This window comes from Clarias gariepinus, chromosome 7, assembly GCF_024256425.1.
Source record: "Clarias gariepinus isolate MV-2021 ecotype Netherlands chromosome 7, CGAR_prim_01v2, whole genome shotgun sequence".
Lineage (NCBI taxonomy): Eukaryota > Metazoa > Chordata > Actinopteri > Siluriformes > Clariidae > Clarias > Clarias gariepinus.
In genome coordinates this window covers 1359345-1375402 of record NC_071106.1, presented here as the reverse complement: position 1 = coordinate 1375402, position 16058 = coordinate 1359345, and the positions used below count along the sequence as shown (strand labels likewise).

Genomic DNA, 16058 nt, shown 5'->3' with positions numbered 1-16058 from the left:
ATGTGACAACAGGAAATAGTTTACACTGTTCAAACATGCAGGTGTTAACTAACATTTATTTGTTTTAAAAGCTTGATGTAAAAAATGAGATTAGAAAAAACTGTTTGTGTTTCTTGTTCCTTCATTTGTTATTTTGTAAAGATATTTAGTTTTATTAATTTATTTTATTATTTGGAAATGTCAGAATTTGCACATTACAGTATTTCGTCATTTTGTCTGGCTGCTTACATAATTTCTAAAAAAAAATAAAAATAAATCAGACAGTACGATTGAAACAGTTACTTTTAGTCTTTTTCACCGAATGCTATTTTACTCTAACTTGAGTAATATTTTGTATGACTACTTTGTACTTCTACTGGATTAATATTATTTTAAAGTACAGCTACTCTTACTTAAGTAAATGTTTTGGCTCCTCCACCCATCTCTGACCTCAGTATGATCCTGCCTCGGAGGTCCACAAACAATCCTTAGACTTCATGGCTTGGTTTGTGTTCTGACATGCACTGTTAGACAGGTGTGTGACCTTATATAGACAGGTGTGTGCCTTTCCAAATCAGGTCTAATCCGTTGACATTATCACAGGTGGACTAGAATCAAGTTGTAGACACATCACAAGGATGATCAGTGAAAACACAAAGAACCTGATCTCAATTGTCATGGCAAAGGCTGTAAATACTTATGTAAATGTGATTTATTTATTTATTTATTCAATAACCAACTTTTTCCACAAGGTCATTATGGGATATTGTTTGTAAAATTTTGCTGAATATAAAAAATTTAATCCATTTTGTAATAAGGCTGTAACATAAAATGTAGAAATAGTGAAGTGCTGTAAATACTTTCCAGGTGAACTGTAAACGTTATACTGAGTAAATAAAGCTGCATAAATCAAAAACTGCGTCTGCCTTCAATTCAGCCTGCAAAGTAACAAAATGGGGTTATTTTAAAGGGGGTGATTTTTTTCTATTCCCCACTTTATACCATGCATCTCTGCTGAATCCTGGATTCTGATTGGTCAGAAGATGTTCATATGCTGTCCTCTAACTGCAGCTGCAACTCTGATAGTAGCACAGGTTTAGATTAATTAAAAACTGTGTCTATCCTCATTTCAGGCTACAAAAGCAACATAATATGATTATTTTAAAGAGGCTGTTGTTGTTGGTCTTTCGGCTGCTCCCAGCAAGGCGTCGCCACAGCGGAACACCCAGTCCGCACAACAACTTGGCACAGGTTTTATAAATTCATGTGTTGCATGATGGCAGTTCTTTTAACCTTCAATAGTTAATTAAAATGCAGCTGTGGTTTGATATAACTGTATTTCCCTACAGGTCTCTATCCTAAAGATAGTGGAGTGTTAATATGTCTGGCTGTCTGGATATATAATGGACACCTCAAAACTGTTCCCCACTCATATTCCTCTGGGACATGAGGGTAAACCATATAAACACGGTGTTTGAGGTTTCGGGAGAATAGAGTAAATTGACCTATTAACAACATTGCACATCACACCATCAATTTCCAGCTTCAGACTCATCAACCGATCTGATACTCTTTTCACAACTAGAACATTCCTTACAAACTCCTCTTTCAGTATAACTCCTATTCCATTTCTTTTCCTATCCACACCATGGTAAAACAACTTAAACCCTGCTCCTAAGCTTCTAGCCCTGCTACCTTCCCACCTGGACACACTTCCTTTTCTAAATCATGTCAATCATGTCTTCCCTGTTATAGTCCAAACATTCAAAGTCCCTACTGTTACTCCTAAACTAGTGCCTTTCCTCTTCTCTCTTTGCCTATACAAACGCCTTCCTCCTCTCCTTCTTAGACCAACAGTAGCCCAATTTCCACCGGCACCCTGTAGGTCAATAGCACCAGTGGCGGTCATTGTTAACCCGGGCCATTAACGATCCAGTATGGATGTCCTGTTAATGATTTGCATGATTGATGTTTTATGTCTAATACCCTTCCTGCCACAACCCTGTTTACTTTTATTATAGTTTGTTACTTTTTTTTTTTACTTTTTGTTACACTGGCTGGGAATCGAACCCGGGCCTTCCGCATGGCAGGCGAAACACCTAGTATGTCAGGGTCCTTGGCTCTCTAATATGGAACTCCAAAGTGTTCAAAATTAAATAAATAAATAGGAGATGATGAAATAAATAACTCTATGAATAAATAAGACACATTTATGTAATATGAGAATGATATTGTAAAATAATGAAACATTTGGGAAAAAGCTTATTATTGTGAAATATATTCCTCTCTGCTATATAAATTTACTTATTTCATAATATTTCATGGTCATTATTTTTCCCAATAACAGAAATTATTGCAGAGGCATTTTACCTAATTCCAGCTGTTTTTATTCCAAAATGTCATTTTTTTCAAAGTCAGTCTTTATTTTAAAATCCCGTTTTTCCAGATGGCCTATTTATTTCATAATGCGACTTTTCAGCAGAATGAGTCGTTCTGTCAATCAGTGCCAGTGGGTTGGACCTGCGTGCCTATTGGCTGATCCTTTAACATTGATTAGTTTCTCTGGATACCTGCTCCGCGGACCGCCGCTACAGCTAGCAATAACGTGCTAAGTCAAAAGTCACGGAAGATGGCGGACTGGTGTGAACTTCAGCAAGTTCTTCTCATTTTAGCAGATCAGATAGAGAGGGATAATTTACCAGTAGACACTGTACTGCCACCTACTGCATAGAATACGTATTGCACCATTAGACCTAACTCGATACTTCATGCGCTATTACTGAATAAAGAAGCAACCAATCACACAGCTGGCTCCGCCCTATCGCTCTTGATTGACAAAACGACTCAGTCACATTATGAAATAAATAGGCCATTGTGAAAAACGGGATTTTTAAATAAAAACTGACTTTGAAAAAATGCCATTTTGGAATAAAAACAGCTGGAATTAAATTAAATGCCTCTGCAATAATCTCTGTTATTGGGAAAAATAATGACCATGAAATATTATTTCATAATAATAAGTGAATTTATATAGCAGAGTGCAATATATTTCACAATAATAAGCTTTTTTTTTTCAAAATATGTTCCATTATTTCACAATATCATTCTCATATTACATATAGTTATTCATAGAGTGATTTATGTCATCATGTCCTATTTATTTAATTTTGAACACTCCATAAGGAGTTCCATGAGATCAGAATAACCCTGAGATCCCCCTGGTGTGCTGCCCTCTAGTGGCGGACTTTAGGAGCTACAATGTTTCAGCGCTTTTACTAAACAACACTTTTCTTCAACTTTGTTTCAACACATCAAAGTGAATTCGGGTGTTTTTTTTTATTCACAATAAAAATTATCTAAAAAAAAAACGCGTGATGTTTTTCATGTTTGTATAAGATTACAATAAAAATAAAAACACATTTTGTACAAAGACTTTAAGGTCGATAGGAGGAGCAGAGAGCTCTTATTTTGACACACACACACACACACACACACTGCCTGGTGCGCTCGTTTCCGCACAGAAACACAACATTATCTCCACACACACACACACACACACACAGACGGTATAAATCAGTCCATGATGTTGGTGTCCAGGTGTGTGAACAGGTTCCTGAACCGGATTAAACCAGTTCCAGTACAGATGTGCTGCAGGTAAGAGTTACTGGAGCTCCTCACACACACTGTTTATTAAACACAACACATCTAAACCTCACACACACACACACACACACTCCAGTATCTCTATTCTTCTGAATGAATTCTTCTTTATTCCTCTAAACTTTCTGACTGTAATTCTAAAGAACTTTGTACACAGGTTAGTAGGGGAAAGGTCACAGTGACGTCACTGACAGGCAGGGTTAAGGTCATCTGAGCATGCTTTAAAATAATACATACACACTGCAGAACAATAGGATGGTGTGTATTAAATTAATATATCATTTTAATAATATTATCACATATTAATATATAAGGTAGAGCAATACATTTAGTATTAAATTATTTACATAAGTTTAAAATTATATAATAAATATTTAAATAAGTTTAAAATAATATAATAAATATTTAAATAAGTTTTAATAATATAATAAATATTTACATAAGTTTAAAATAATATAATAAATATTGAAATAAGTTTTAATAATATAATAAATATTGAAATAAGTTTAAAATAATATAATTAATATTTAAATAAGTTTAAAATAATATAATAAATATTTACATAAGTTTTAATAATATAATAAATATTTACATAAGTTTTAATAATATAATAAATATTTACATAAGTTTAAAATAATATAATAAATATTTAAATAAGTTTAAAATAATATAATAAATATTTACATAAGTTTTAATAGTATAATAAATATTTTAATAAGTTGAAAATATAATATATATTTTAATAAGTTTTTAATAATATAATAAATATTTTAATAAGTTTTTAATAATATAATAAATATTTTAATAAGTTTTTAATAATATAATAAATATTTTAATAAGTTTTTAATAATATAATAAATATTTTAATAAGTTTTTAATAATATAATAAATATTTTAATAAGTTTTTAATAATATAATAAATATTTATATAATATGGAACGGTTCCTCCACTTCTCACTCCTGAAGGGATTCTGCAGTCTGATGTTTAACGGGTTCTTTACAGCAGATTATGTTTTAAATCCCCCCACAGGATCTCAGTAGGATTCAGATCTACACTGTAAACAAACCCAAATTAGGCTCCTCAACTTAAAAACGTTTAGTAACAAATTGCAGGTTTTGTCTGTTTACTAAACTTTAGGTTTTTCCTGAACACTTCTGGGTTTTTCTCAAACTTGTGTAAGCTAAACGGCCGTGTGTGTGCTGGAGTGGAGCAGGACGCTGCTGCTGGGCCGAAGTCAGAGCAAAAAAGTCAGATACAGTTATAAAAGTTTAGCTCACCAGCTCCTGTACCTCTAGCTGCGTGAGTGTCTCTCGTGTGCTGCCTTACATTATATTCCAGTCACAGAAATAACCTGCAGGTTAACTGTTACCCCAAAAATAAGTACATGTTGAATGTTTCTAAATCCAGACAACACATTTGCAGAAGACATAAACACACTTTTAATAAAATAAATAAAATTACCCCAGTCCACCTACAGTACAGTAAGATGAAGTCTAACGTTAGATCACCTCAGTAATGTCAGGGGGCCTCATTATAGCCATAAACAGAAACACACCAGCCTCACATGTATACTGTAACGCTAACTGAAACATTTTATTAAAAAAAAACATGTGATTGCATTTCAGTGAAGGCAAATTGTTGCTCAACTTTTATGTTTTGGGTTTTTGTCATGTTGAAAGGTCCACTTTAATATTTTGACAGATGGTCCCACTTGTTCTTTAATCACCGTCTGATACAATAATATACAATATAATACTGTATGTGGAATCCCTATGTTCTATGATGGTACTGTAGGTTGTCCAGGTCCTGATGTAGCTTCCACCACCATGCTTCACAGTTGGTATGAGGTTATTTTGTTGAAATGCTGTACTTGGTTTGTTCCAAACGTGCCTCTGTTATGGTGTCCAAATATTTTAGACTTATCTGTCCAAAGCACATTATTCCAGAAGTCCTGGCCTTTGTCAGTGTTCTTTAGGCAACATCATGTTTTTCTTAGATAGCAAAGGTTTCCTCCTTGCAGACCTCGCATGATAAATAAAGTGCTGTGGTCTCTTTGACATGAACTGTAGCGAGCGCTTGCTGTAGGTCCTGTGATGATTACTCAACATAAAAAAAATATATATATAATTATTAATAATTATTAAAAAAAATTATTCAACATTTAAAATAAATAACCCTCTATATGGTTTCACTTTACTGAATGTACAGACCTATAATAAGATTGCCGCTTAATTAAACACTTCATTCTTTTGCTATTTAGATTTTTTTTATTAATTATTTAATTTTTTATGTACCAATATGACCACCAGGCTCCGCCCCCTGGCTTCAGCCACTTATAGCCAGAAATGACGTCACAACATCTCCTGCTGTTACCCTGCCATGGACCCGGTTGTGCTGGTGTAACGGTAGTGCAAAAAGAAAACTCCACCTCTTTTATGGAGTCAGTCTTATATAGTGACTGCAGGACACTAGACAGATGGTGATAAGTACATTAATACATCAGATCAATTATACTGTAGACCAGCTGGTTAAGGTCTAACGAACAGGCCAAAGTTATCACACACACACACACACACACACACACCACATCATGTGTAACAGATCACCAGTGTACTGAAAGCGTGAGTGTGTGTATGATGGTGCAGTAACATCATGTATTATAATAAGTGTTTGTACAATATACAGGATAAAATGTGTGACCAGTGCAAACACCAGTAATGTGTCTCACATATGACGATGAACTGATGAGTGACTGTTTATCCCATACAGTGTGTGTAGATGTGCAGTGGAGTGTAAGAGTGTGTAAATGTAATCTGATGTATAACATGCTTTTTAATCAGCTGGGTGGTTTAATAAGGTGAAGGAAAGGAACTGCTGTTCCTGTGTCTGGCAGCTCTGGTCACAGGAGGGAGGAGGTGAAGAAGGCTGTGTCCAGGGTGCGAGGGGGCTGTAGTGATGTTCCCGACCCGTTTACTGGTCATGGAGTCATGGAGTTGCTTACTCTTTGCTGCAGTCTGTTATTGTCCTGCTTTGTGTCTCCTCCAAACCAGTCGGTGAGAGATGTGTACAGGTTCAGTTACTGCAGCGTATGTAAAGTAATTGAATGTCCTCATGGCACCATTTGTTCTGGTGCATTGGCTCTTTTTCCACCAAAACCTTCTCGCACATGACAGGACCACTCACACACTCACACACTCTCACAGTCTCATCAGATTCCCTCCATATCCAGCCCTGACCGTGTACAGAGCTGACCGATACACATCGATTACCTGTTGTTCATTACACACTGAGTGGTGACTGGTGAGAACTCTCCATAAGTCTCGTTATCTCCGAGTTTTGCTTTGAGTCGTGTTGTTGCTCTTGTCTGCACATTTGCATGTATACTTTATGTTGTCTTTTTCTATAGTTCTTAAATAGTTTTGTTAATTTTTGTTGAACATGTTTCGTTACACTGTGTGCTGAACTGTTCTGTATATGGTTGAAATGACAATAACAGCCTACTTTAAGTCACTTGACTTGACTTGACTTGATGGGACTCATGACCGACTGCAAACCTCAGCCTGGCCGTGTTTATGACATCATTTTATAGCTGTGTTTCAGCGTTCATCTTATTACTCCTCCAGTTCTTTTAACATTGTCTTCACGCTCAGTTGATCTTTTCATGCCAACTTTCCATCACCCTGGGAGATCATTTGTGCCTCCTCGCTGAATGTCACAGTCGCTGTATTGTTTGTACAGATGCTTGAGGTCTCTCTCAGCTGGCCAATCAGGATCTTGTAAAGTCACTAAATCCATGTCTGTTCTCTTTTTCAGAGTTGAGCGTTCCTACTGCGTCTTATACTTCTAGACATTTATTCAGGCAAATGTAAATAACCTCACCTTTCCACATAACTGTGTTTCTCTAGAATGCAGCACCAGCAGGGGGACTCTCCTGCCCCCTTTCGGCCCGAGACCTCCATGGCCAAGACGCTGATGGACATCGGGACGCGGCGGGTTTTCTCTGAGGAACACGACCTGTTCAGGCAGAACGTCCGGCGCTTCTTTAAAGAAGAAGTGGTCCCTTATCACGCAGAGTGAGTGCGGCGGCTACGGCTTAGAACCTCACGTTACTGTCACACAGCAGGGTTCTGAATGGGGTTCTTTATAGAGGAACCGAATAAAGTCACTCTTGTTGCACCGCACTGATAATGTTATTGTGAAATATTGATTAATATGAACCTGCAGGTGGGAGAAGGCGGGCGAGGTCAGTAGGGAGGTGTGGGAGAAGGCGGGGCAGCAGGGCTTGCTGGGTATTTACACCCCTGCTGAACAGGGTGGGGTCGGAGGAGACCTGCTCTCTGCTGCCATCATGTGGGAGGAACAGTAAGTACCTGTGTTATTGTCTTACTCACTTTATCGGTCTCTCTGTCACCTTTTCTTTCATGAAGAAACGGAGAGAGCAGTCATGATTGTGTGTGTGTGTGTGTGTGTGTGTGTGTGTGTGTGTGTGTAGGATGTACTCTAACTGTACAGGTCCTGGTTTCTCTCTGCACTCGGAGATCGTGATGCCGTACATTAGCCATTACGGCTCGCAGGCTCAGATCGAGCGCTTCCTGCCCCAGATGGCTGCTGGGAAATGCATCGGTGCCATCGCCATGACCGAGCCGGGGGCAGGCAGGTGAGGCTCCGCCTACTAATGTCTTCAGACTACTGAATAGATTTTAGACATAGTGGCATAGTATTCATATGTGTACTGATGTGTGTGTGTGTGTGTGTGTGTGTGTGTGTGTGTGCAGTGATCTTCAGGGAGTGAAGACGTATGCTCGGCAAGATGGCACTGACTGGATCCTCAATGGAAATAAGGTTTAAACAGTGGCATAGAATTAAGCTTGAAATATAAACACGTTAACACTATTTTATAACTCAAATTAATCACATGACCAAGTTCGACCCTAATGGCTTCCCGTTATCCTAGCGCGGTTACGCGGCTGCGTGTGATAACGGCATGTTGAACACAGAGGGAACGTCACCAGGTGTGCCGGATAAAAGCAAAGCCCTCCTTCAGGGGGAACCATTTTTACCTGGGATACATTAAACGTAAGATGTGTGAGCGGTGGCTCAGGTGGTTAAGGCTCTAGATTGCTGATCTTAGGATCCAGGTTCGAGCCCCGCCCCCTGTGGTGTGCCACACCCCCGTACTGCCCAGCCACTTTATTTGTTAAATCTTCATGTTTGAGATTTTATAAAACGGCATAATCTGTTTCCTCTAACCAGTTTGTTTTCCTCTAACTGCGTGTTTATGATGAGAGTAAATCTGAGTACAAAATAGTGATTAATCACAGAATATGATAAACTAGATGAAACGTTTTGAATTGATTGACAGCGCTAATGTACTGTACGTCAGGTGTTTATCACTAACGGATGGATGAGTGATCTGGTCATTGTCGTCGCTGTAACTAACCGTGAAGCGAAATCAGCAGCTCACGGTCTCAGTCTGTTCCTGGTGGAGAACGGCACCAAGGGCTTCGCCAAGGGGCGTAAACTGGAAAAGATCGGCCTCAAAGCACAGGTATACACACACACACACACACACACACACGGGTATAGACAAAACTCCACATTAAGACTAATATGATTATCATATAAATCAATGTGTGTGTGTGTGTGTGTGTGTAGGACACCGCCGAGTTGTTTTTTGAGGACGTACGCCTCCCAGCTGATGCTTTACTTGGACAACCTCACAAAGGCTTTTATTATCTGATGAATGAGCTGCCTCAGGTACGAGTCCCTCGTCCGTCTCCATGTCTCTCACTCTCTCACTCTCTCACTCTTTCACTTTTCTTCCAGTGAGGTTTATTGTTACACTGTCGTATTATTGAACTCTACTATAACATAAAGTCTTTTATAACATAAAGTTAAATAAAGGAGCAGATCACACACACTCCTCTGTACCCTCTCTCTCTCTCTCTCTCTCTCTCTCTCTCTCTCTCTGTCTCTGTCTCTCAGGAGCGGTTGATAATAGCAGTAATGGCTCTGGCCAGCTGTGAGTTCATGTTTGAGGAGACTCGGAGTTACGTGACTCAGAGGAAGGCCTTTGGAAAAACTGTGGCTGATCTACAGGTGGGACTTGTTCTAGACTTTCATTTGCTCTTTCATCCTCTCTCATTTTAAAATTGCGAGATGTACACAACATGCCGCACACCTGTTTGGTTGAATGTCCCTGTTGCATTTTGGAGGCCGTCTACAAGCTCCACACTGAATGCTGGCTGGATGTCCGACTGTTCTTCTCGGCAGAATGAGTGGAGTTTAATTACGTTTGGTTTCCTGTCAAAGAACCTGACTTTTAGGTGCAGAACACACAGTTTAAATAGGTTTAAGGCTCCAGAAACGTAACACTATCCAGCTCTGATGTGTGTTTGGGGTCAGCATCATGTTAGAACACTTGGTTTTGTCCAAGTTTTAACTGTCTCGCTGAAGATCCACCGTGTGCAGGACACCAGGTCCACTAGCAGCAGAACAGCCCCAGAGCGTAATGCTTCCACCACCATTAACACCTTCTACAGTGTTCTAGGGTTTAAACACCTCACCTTTACTTCTCCAAACACACCTCTGCTCACAAGGTTCCTTGTCCGTGTCTTGAGCCGCCAACTACCGCCTAAAGGTGTAGATTTTGGAGCAGGAGCTTCTTTCCTTTTTTTTTTCAGTTCATAGTGATGTAACACTGACTTGACTGTAGTGTACCACCAGCTTCTAGTTCAGGGGTGTCTAGGTGGGTCCTGGATTGTTCCTGACCATCAGAACCAGTTTCCTCTCAACCGAGGGTGAAGTTTGGCTCTTCTTCCAGCTTTATCTGTAAATAGCTTGTTCTTACAGCGTGTCTGATAGCCTGCGGGTGGTTAGAAACGTCTCTGAAAGATGTTCCTGACGTGTGTAAATCTGCCATCCTCTGTCTCAGATCTGCTCTGAGCACCTCGGACTTTCTCACTGAGCAGTGTGTTAGCAGCTGGAGTCCATCATCATCACCAACAGGAAGTCAAGACGCCACAGGCTCAGCAAACTGAGTGCCACTGAGTTACTAATCTACCTGTGTGTGTGTGTGTGTGTGTGTGATTGTGATCTATATGTGAAATTAAACATTTTTGCAGTGTATTTTTTTTTTCATTAAAGATAGGAGCTGTCGAATCAATGTAGAAACAAATCAGTGAGAGACTTATACTGCCATGACACTCATGTCTCTCTCTCTCTCTGTCTCTCTCTCTCCGTCTCTCTCTCTCTGGACAGACAGTACAGCACAGATTAGCCGAGCTGAAGACGGAGATCTGTGTGGGTCGAGCTTTCATTGATAATTGCCTCCAGCTGCACAGTGAGAAGAAGCTGGACTCCGGCACCGCCTCCATGGCCAAATACTGGTCAGTCTTTCTCTCTCTCTCTCTCTCTCTCTATCTCTCTTTCTCTGTCTCTCTCCCGTCCCTGTCTTACTCTCGTGTCTGTACATTGGTACCTTGGCATACGAATGCCCCGCCTCATGAATTTTCGAATAAGGAACTGAAATTCATTAGAAGCATTTTCGGTCTACAAACGAACCGAACGCTGGCTAAGTCGTGCATACGACACTTTTTTTTTTCGTATTTTGGTATTTTGTGCAAGATTTAGTCACGACATGGCACCATGGAAAGGAAAAATGGAGCCGCTTTCAGTTAGGTTTTTTTAAAGCAGGCTGTTGCAAGAGGAATCATAAATTAAGGTTAAGTGAGGTTTAATGTCTATTTATTTTATGTTTTACTAGATTTACATGTCTTTTCTAAATGTTTTGATTGTTCTTATACGCAAAAATATCATTAGAGTGTTGGAAACTGGTAAAATTGATGATATTTTTTGGCTGGCTGGAACGGATTATCTGTATTTACATTTTTTCCTATGGAACAATGTGTTTCACATTACAACATTTCACTTTAAGAACTCTTTCTGCCTCAATCTTTGTGTAAATCTCTTTACTCTTTGTTAATTTTGCTAACACTTTCATACATCTCCATATTCTCTCTGTATATTTATATCCATATTTCATGATGATTTAAGGGTCAGTGTTGATCTGAGAGGACACACCATTCTCCTAAATAAAATCTTAACTCATTTAAAAACGCCATTTATTTTAAGTTAAACATGCCCTGGCCTTTGTCTGACACTCTCTCTCTCTCTCTCTCTCTCTCTCTCTCTTTCTCTTTCCTCTCTCTCTCTGCAGGGCGTCAGAGCTCCAGAATAAAGTGGCCAATCAGTGTGTGCAGCTGCATGGTGGGTGGGGCTACATGTGGGAATATCCAATCGCCAAGTGAGTGACCATCCCCGCTGAACTTCTCCTACACGTTCATTATCCGTTTGTGTCACTTTAGGATCAGCAGGGGGCACCAATACACAAGCTAAATTCTGAGCCGAGCTCATGCTCTGACCTTTGACCTATGGTGGTTTTATCCCATACACCAGTCTAATCCAGAGATAAGACCTTTAGACTTTAGTCTGATCTAGACATTATCACTATGCGCTCCTCTGATCTAAATGTTCAGGATGATGTTCAGAGTTCTGCGGTGGTTTCTGACGAGGGTTTCTCATGTTCTCGTCCTCAGAGCCTTCGTGGACGCTCGTGTGCAGCCCATCTACGGTGGAACCAACGAGATCATGAAGGAGCTGATCGCTCGCACCATCGTTGGAAACAGATAGACGATCGCTGAGCGGAGACATCAGACACGGAGACGAGCTGCTTTCTGGGCTTTTAGTGGTTTATATGAGACTCATCAGTGCCATGGTGTGCAAGTAGTGAAGAAAAGTTGATCATACAATAAATAATACATTTATTAGATATTTTCATTTTTTAAAAATTTTGAGTTTCTTAATATTTGATGTCAGGAAATTACATAAACATATTTTTGAGTAACATGTCAGTTATAATAATATGCTGGCACTTAATTAATCTAATGTTTTTACTGTAGATAAAGTAAGTAAGTACACTTGGGTTAACTGTAAAGAGCTTTTTCAGCCTGGTGACAAACTGTAACAAACTCGACTCCATCGATCGAGAGTTTAAACAGCTTTGATAAAATTGTACATTAAAGTCTTCTCTTTGCAAATACAATCATCTGTCAAGCAATTTATTTTATTATTTTTCTACTACTGGTATTCCTTAGTGTTTCTCCGTAGTGTGGTGTTTACAGCTTAAACCTACAGTGCTGTGAAAATGTATTGGCCCCTTTCTGATTATTCCTTTTTTTGCATACGTGTCGCACTTAAATGATTCACTTCATAAACGGATCAATTACTGCCAGACCCGTTAAATCACTTAAACTTGTCAAGCAACGTGAAGCACAAAAAAATAACACATCATGCCACAGTCTAAATAATTCCAAAAACAGATAAAAAACTAAGTATAGCAGTCCAGTACTAGATACAAAAAAAGATACAAAGAATAAAAAAAAACACCAAAAAATGATCTGGTCCCGAACGGTTCTGTGCAACTTATCTGGTGTTCCGTTCGGCTCGGTGCGTTGGCTTCTTTTGCCTTTTTGCAAATTAAAGTGAAAATTTTCAAGATGGGGCGTAAGTCTGCTGAGGTTCCACTGTATTTAACAGGTATCAGTCTGGACAGGGTTAAGAGAAAGAGACTGGGGACAAAAATGGAGTGTCCTAAGGCGAAAGCCACTGCAGACCAAAGAGAACACTCGGCTCGTCTCACATGTGTCAAAAACATCTGGATTATCCTCAAGACTTTTGGGCAAATATTCCATGGACTAATGGGACAAAAGTTGAACCTTTTGGAAGGTGTGTATCCCGTTATGTCTGGTGTAAAACTAACACAGCAAACCTTGTTAAACATTTTTAATAAAAATAACATAACCAGCAGTCACACACAGAGGTAGAGTGATGGTCCGGCACACTCCGTCATCACAACATACATATAATATATTCATTTTAGGGGTAATTACTTCCTCAATGGTGGCACTAATGACTAATGGGACAAAAGTTGGTGTAGTTGTTAGCACTGTCGCCTTGCACCTCCAGGGTCCGGGTTTGATTCCTATCTCTGTGTGTATGGAGTTCCCATGTTCTCCCCGTGCTTGGTGGGTTTCCTCCGGGTCCTCCGGTTTCCTCCCACAGTCCAAAAACATGCAGGTTAGGTTGATTGTGTGTGTGTGTGTGTGCCCTGCGGTTGATTGGCACCCTGTCCAGGGTGTACCCCACCTCGTGCACTAAGCATCCTGGGATAGGCTCCGCCCCCCTGCAACTCTGAACACAGGATAAAGCGCTATAGAAGGTGAGTGAGTGAGTACTTCCTCACATAAGCCCAGGCAAGTTTTGAATTTTTTTTTCGAATTGTTATTTGATATAATACAGGATCTTTAATAAAATGTAGTACCCTAAAAAGTGCACACTTTCTCACTAAATACACTCATTCTTTGTATAAATGACTTTAAATAATATTTTCCATTTAAACACTGATGGTTTTTAATCAGTATCTGCACAATCACATAAACACTGTCACTTATGGTGATATAGCGATGTGGGACACACACACACACACACACACACACACACACACACACACACACACATCAACATAAAGTGAAAAAATTCTCATATATGGTATGCCACGTACAGTACGTTCTATGCCATGGCATGCAGATTAGTGACTGTGTGTGTGTGTGTGTGTGTGTGTGTGTGAGAGAGAGAGAGAGAGAGAGAGAGCTCTCACTTTGATGTATGTGTGTGTGATATATAAATCTGTTATCTTTTGAGTCAGAGACTTATAGTGGGTGGTCTGTGTGTGTGTGTGTGTGTGTGTGTGTGTGTGTGTGTGTGAGAGAGAGAGAGAGAGAGAGAGAGAGAGAGAGACTAACAGGCGACGCAAACAGTGTAAAGACATGCTATCTACTGCTTTACATCTGTCCTGTGTTGCTTTTCCTCATTTGAATATGTAAATCATTTGTGATTTCCAGGAACATCACTGACACAGGGTGTGTGTGTGTGTGTGTGTGTGTGTGTGTGTGTGTGTGTGTGTGTGTGATCATTTGACTCTTTATCTGTAATCAGTTTCACACAAGCCCCAGTGGCCCCATGGATATGGCTTTGTCTTCCTAAGCCCAGAGGTTTTGGGTTCCAGTCCCATCTGGGGTTAGAGAGATTAGCAGAGGGACGCAACATAAGTGTGCTGGGCTCATATCCCAGAGATCGATGGATCGAAACCATCCTTTGCTAAGACGTGCCTGTTTAGAGTCAGTGGAGCCTCAGATGTTTGAGGCTGTGGGTTACTGATCAACAAGCTGCCTCTGTAGAGACCTTAAGCCAGGGCACAACCCCTATCTGCTCCAGGGGGCGCTGTATCCCGGCCGACCCTGCGCTCAAACCCCAGCTTACTTACTGGGATATGAGGATAAAAAATATTTCACTGTACTGAAAGTTGACAAATAAATTAATCTTTATCTTAATTTTGCCTATTTTTGAATAATTTTATTTTCTCATTCTGTTTTTTCTTTTTCTTTCCCTTAAAAAAAAAACTTAACAAGGATCTAAAATTGTTTTTTAATTATTAAAATAAAATGAAATTACTTATTTTATTTTAAATATAACTATATTCATACAATGTATAATTACATTTTAATATATAACAGACTTTTGACTTAAAATTAAAAATGGTTATAAATATTATTATTTTTATAAAAAGTAAGTATTATTATTATTAATAATATCATTATTATTGAGACAAACACACACACGGTGGCTAAACTATACTGCTCTATATCATTTGCTCACAGCTATAAAATTTGTGCAATGTGACCGTGTGTGCATGTGTGTGTGTGTGTGTGTGTCAGAAGTTCTAACGTCAGTGTAGAGCTCGACTTATGATGTTACACGCTAATTACTTTAGCCATAAGCTAACGCCGCATGTCACCACAGTGACTCACTAATTACAGCAATCAAAGACGGGTCACATGACCAGACGCCAAAGTTCAAAAAGAATGTTAGATTAAAGATGTTCGATTAAAGTTCATAAGATTTCATTTATCTCACACACGCACACACACAAGCTCTCTTAAGCGCGACACAAACACACACACACACAGTGTACAGTTAATTATTGCAGTTAATTACTAAAACCTAGGTTTAGATGATCAGAACTATCACAGAACACACACACACACACACACACACACACACACACACACACACACACACACACACACACATTTAGAGCTGCTTAATTTGAGCCTGGAATACCAGAACCTTTGGAAGCACAAATAATTGATTGTATTTTGTTTTTCAGTCACTGAACTGTTCGTGCTTTTGCATCAGGTTGTGTAATTGAAAACACACTCTTTAAAAAAGTCAGATTAAAATTTTTATTTTATTTTTAATTTTTTTTTTAAAGAAAAACTCTTATGGAAGTATTTAAATC

At 39.0% G+C, this 16058-nt stretch overlaps 1 protein-coding gene across 1 annotated transcript; it reads left to right on the top strand.

The window, feature by feature from the left end:
* The first annotated feature begins 3471 nt into the window (after positions 1-3471).
* On the top strand, positions 3472-12743 carry acadl (acyl-CoA dehydrogenase long chain). Its single transcript, XM_053499945.1, has 11 exons — positions 3472-3633; positions 7546-7713; positions 7865-8002; positions 8133-8297; positions 8416-8482; positions 9024-9188; positions 9296-9397; positions 9626-9739; positions 10901-11028; positions 11859-11945; positions 12238-12743. Exons 1-11 carry the CDS (start codon positions 3560-3562, stop codon positions 12329-12331), a joined length of 1302 nt encoding a protein of 433 aa, XP_053355920.1. The 5' UTR covers positions 3472-3559; the 3' UTR covers positions 12332-12743.
* The last annotated feature ends 3315 nt before the right edge of the window (positions 12744-16058 follow it).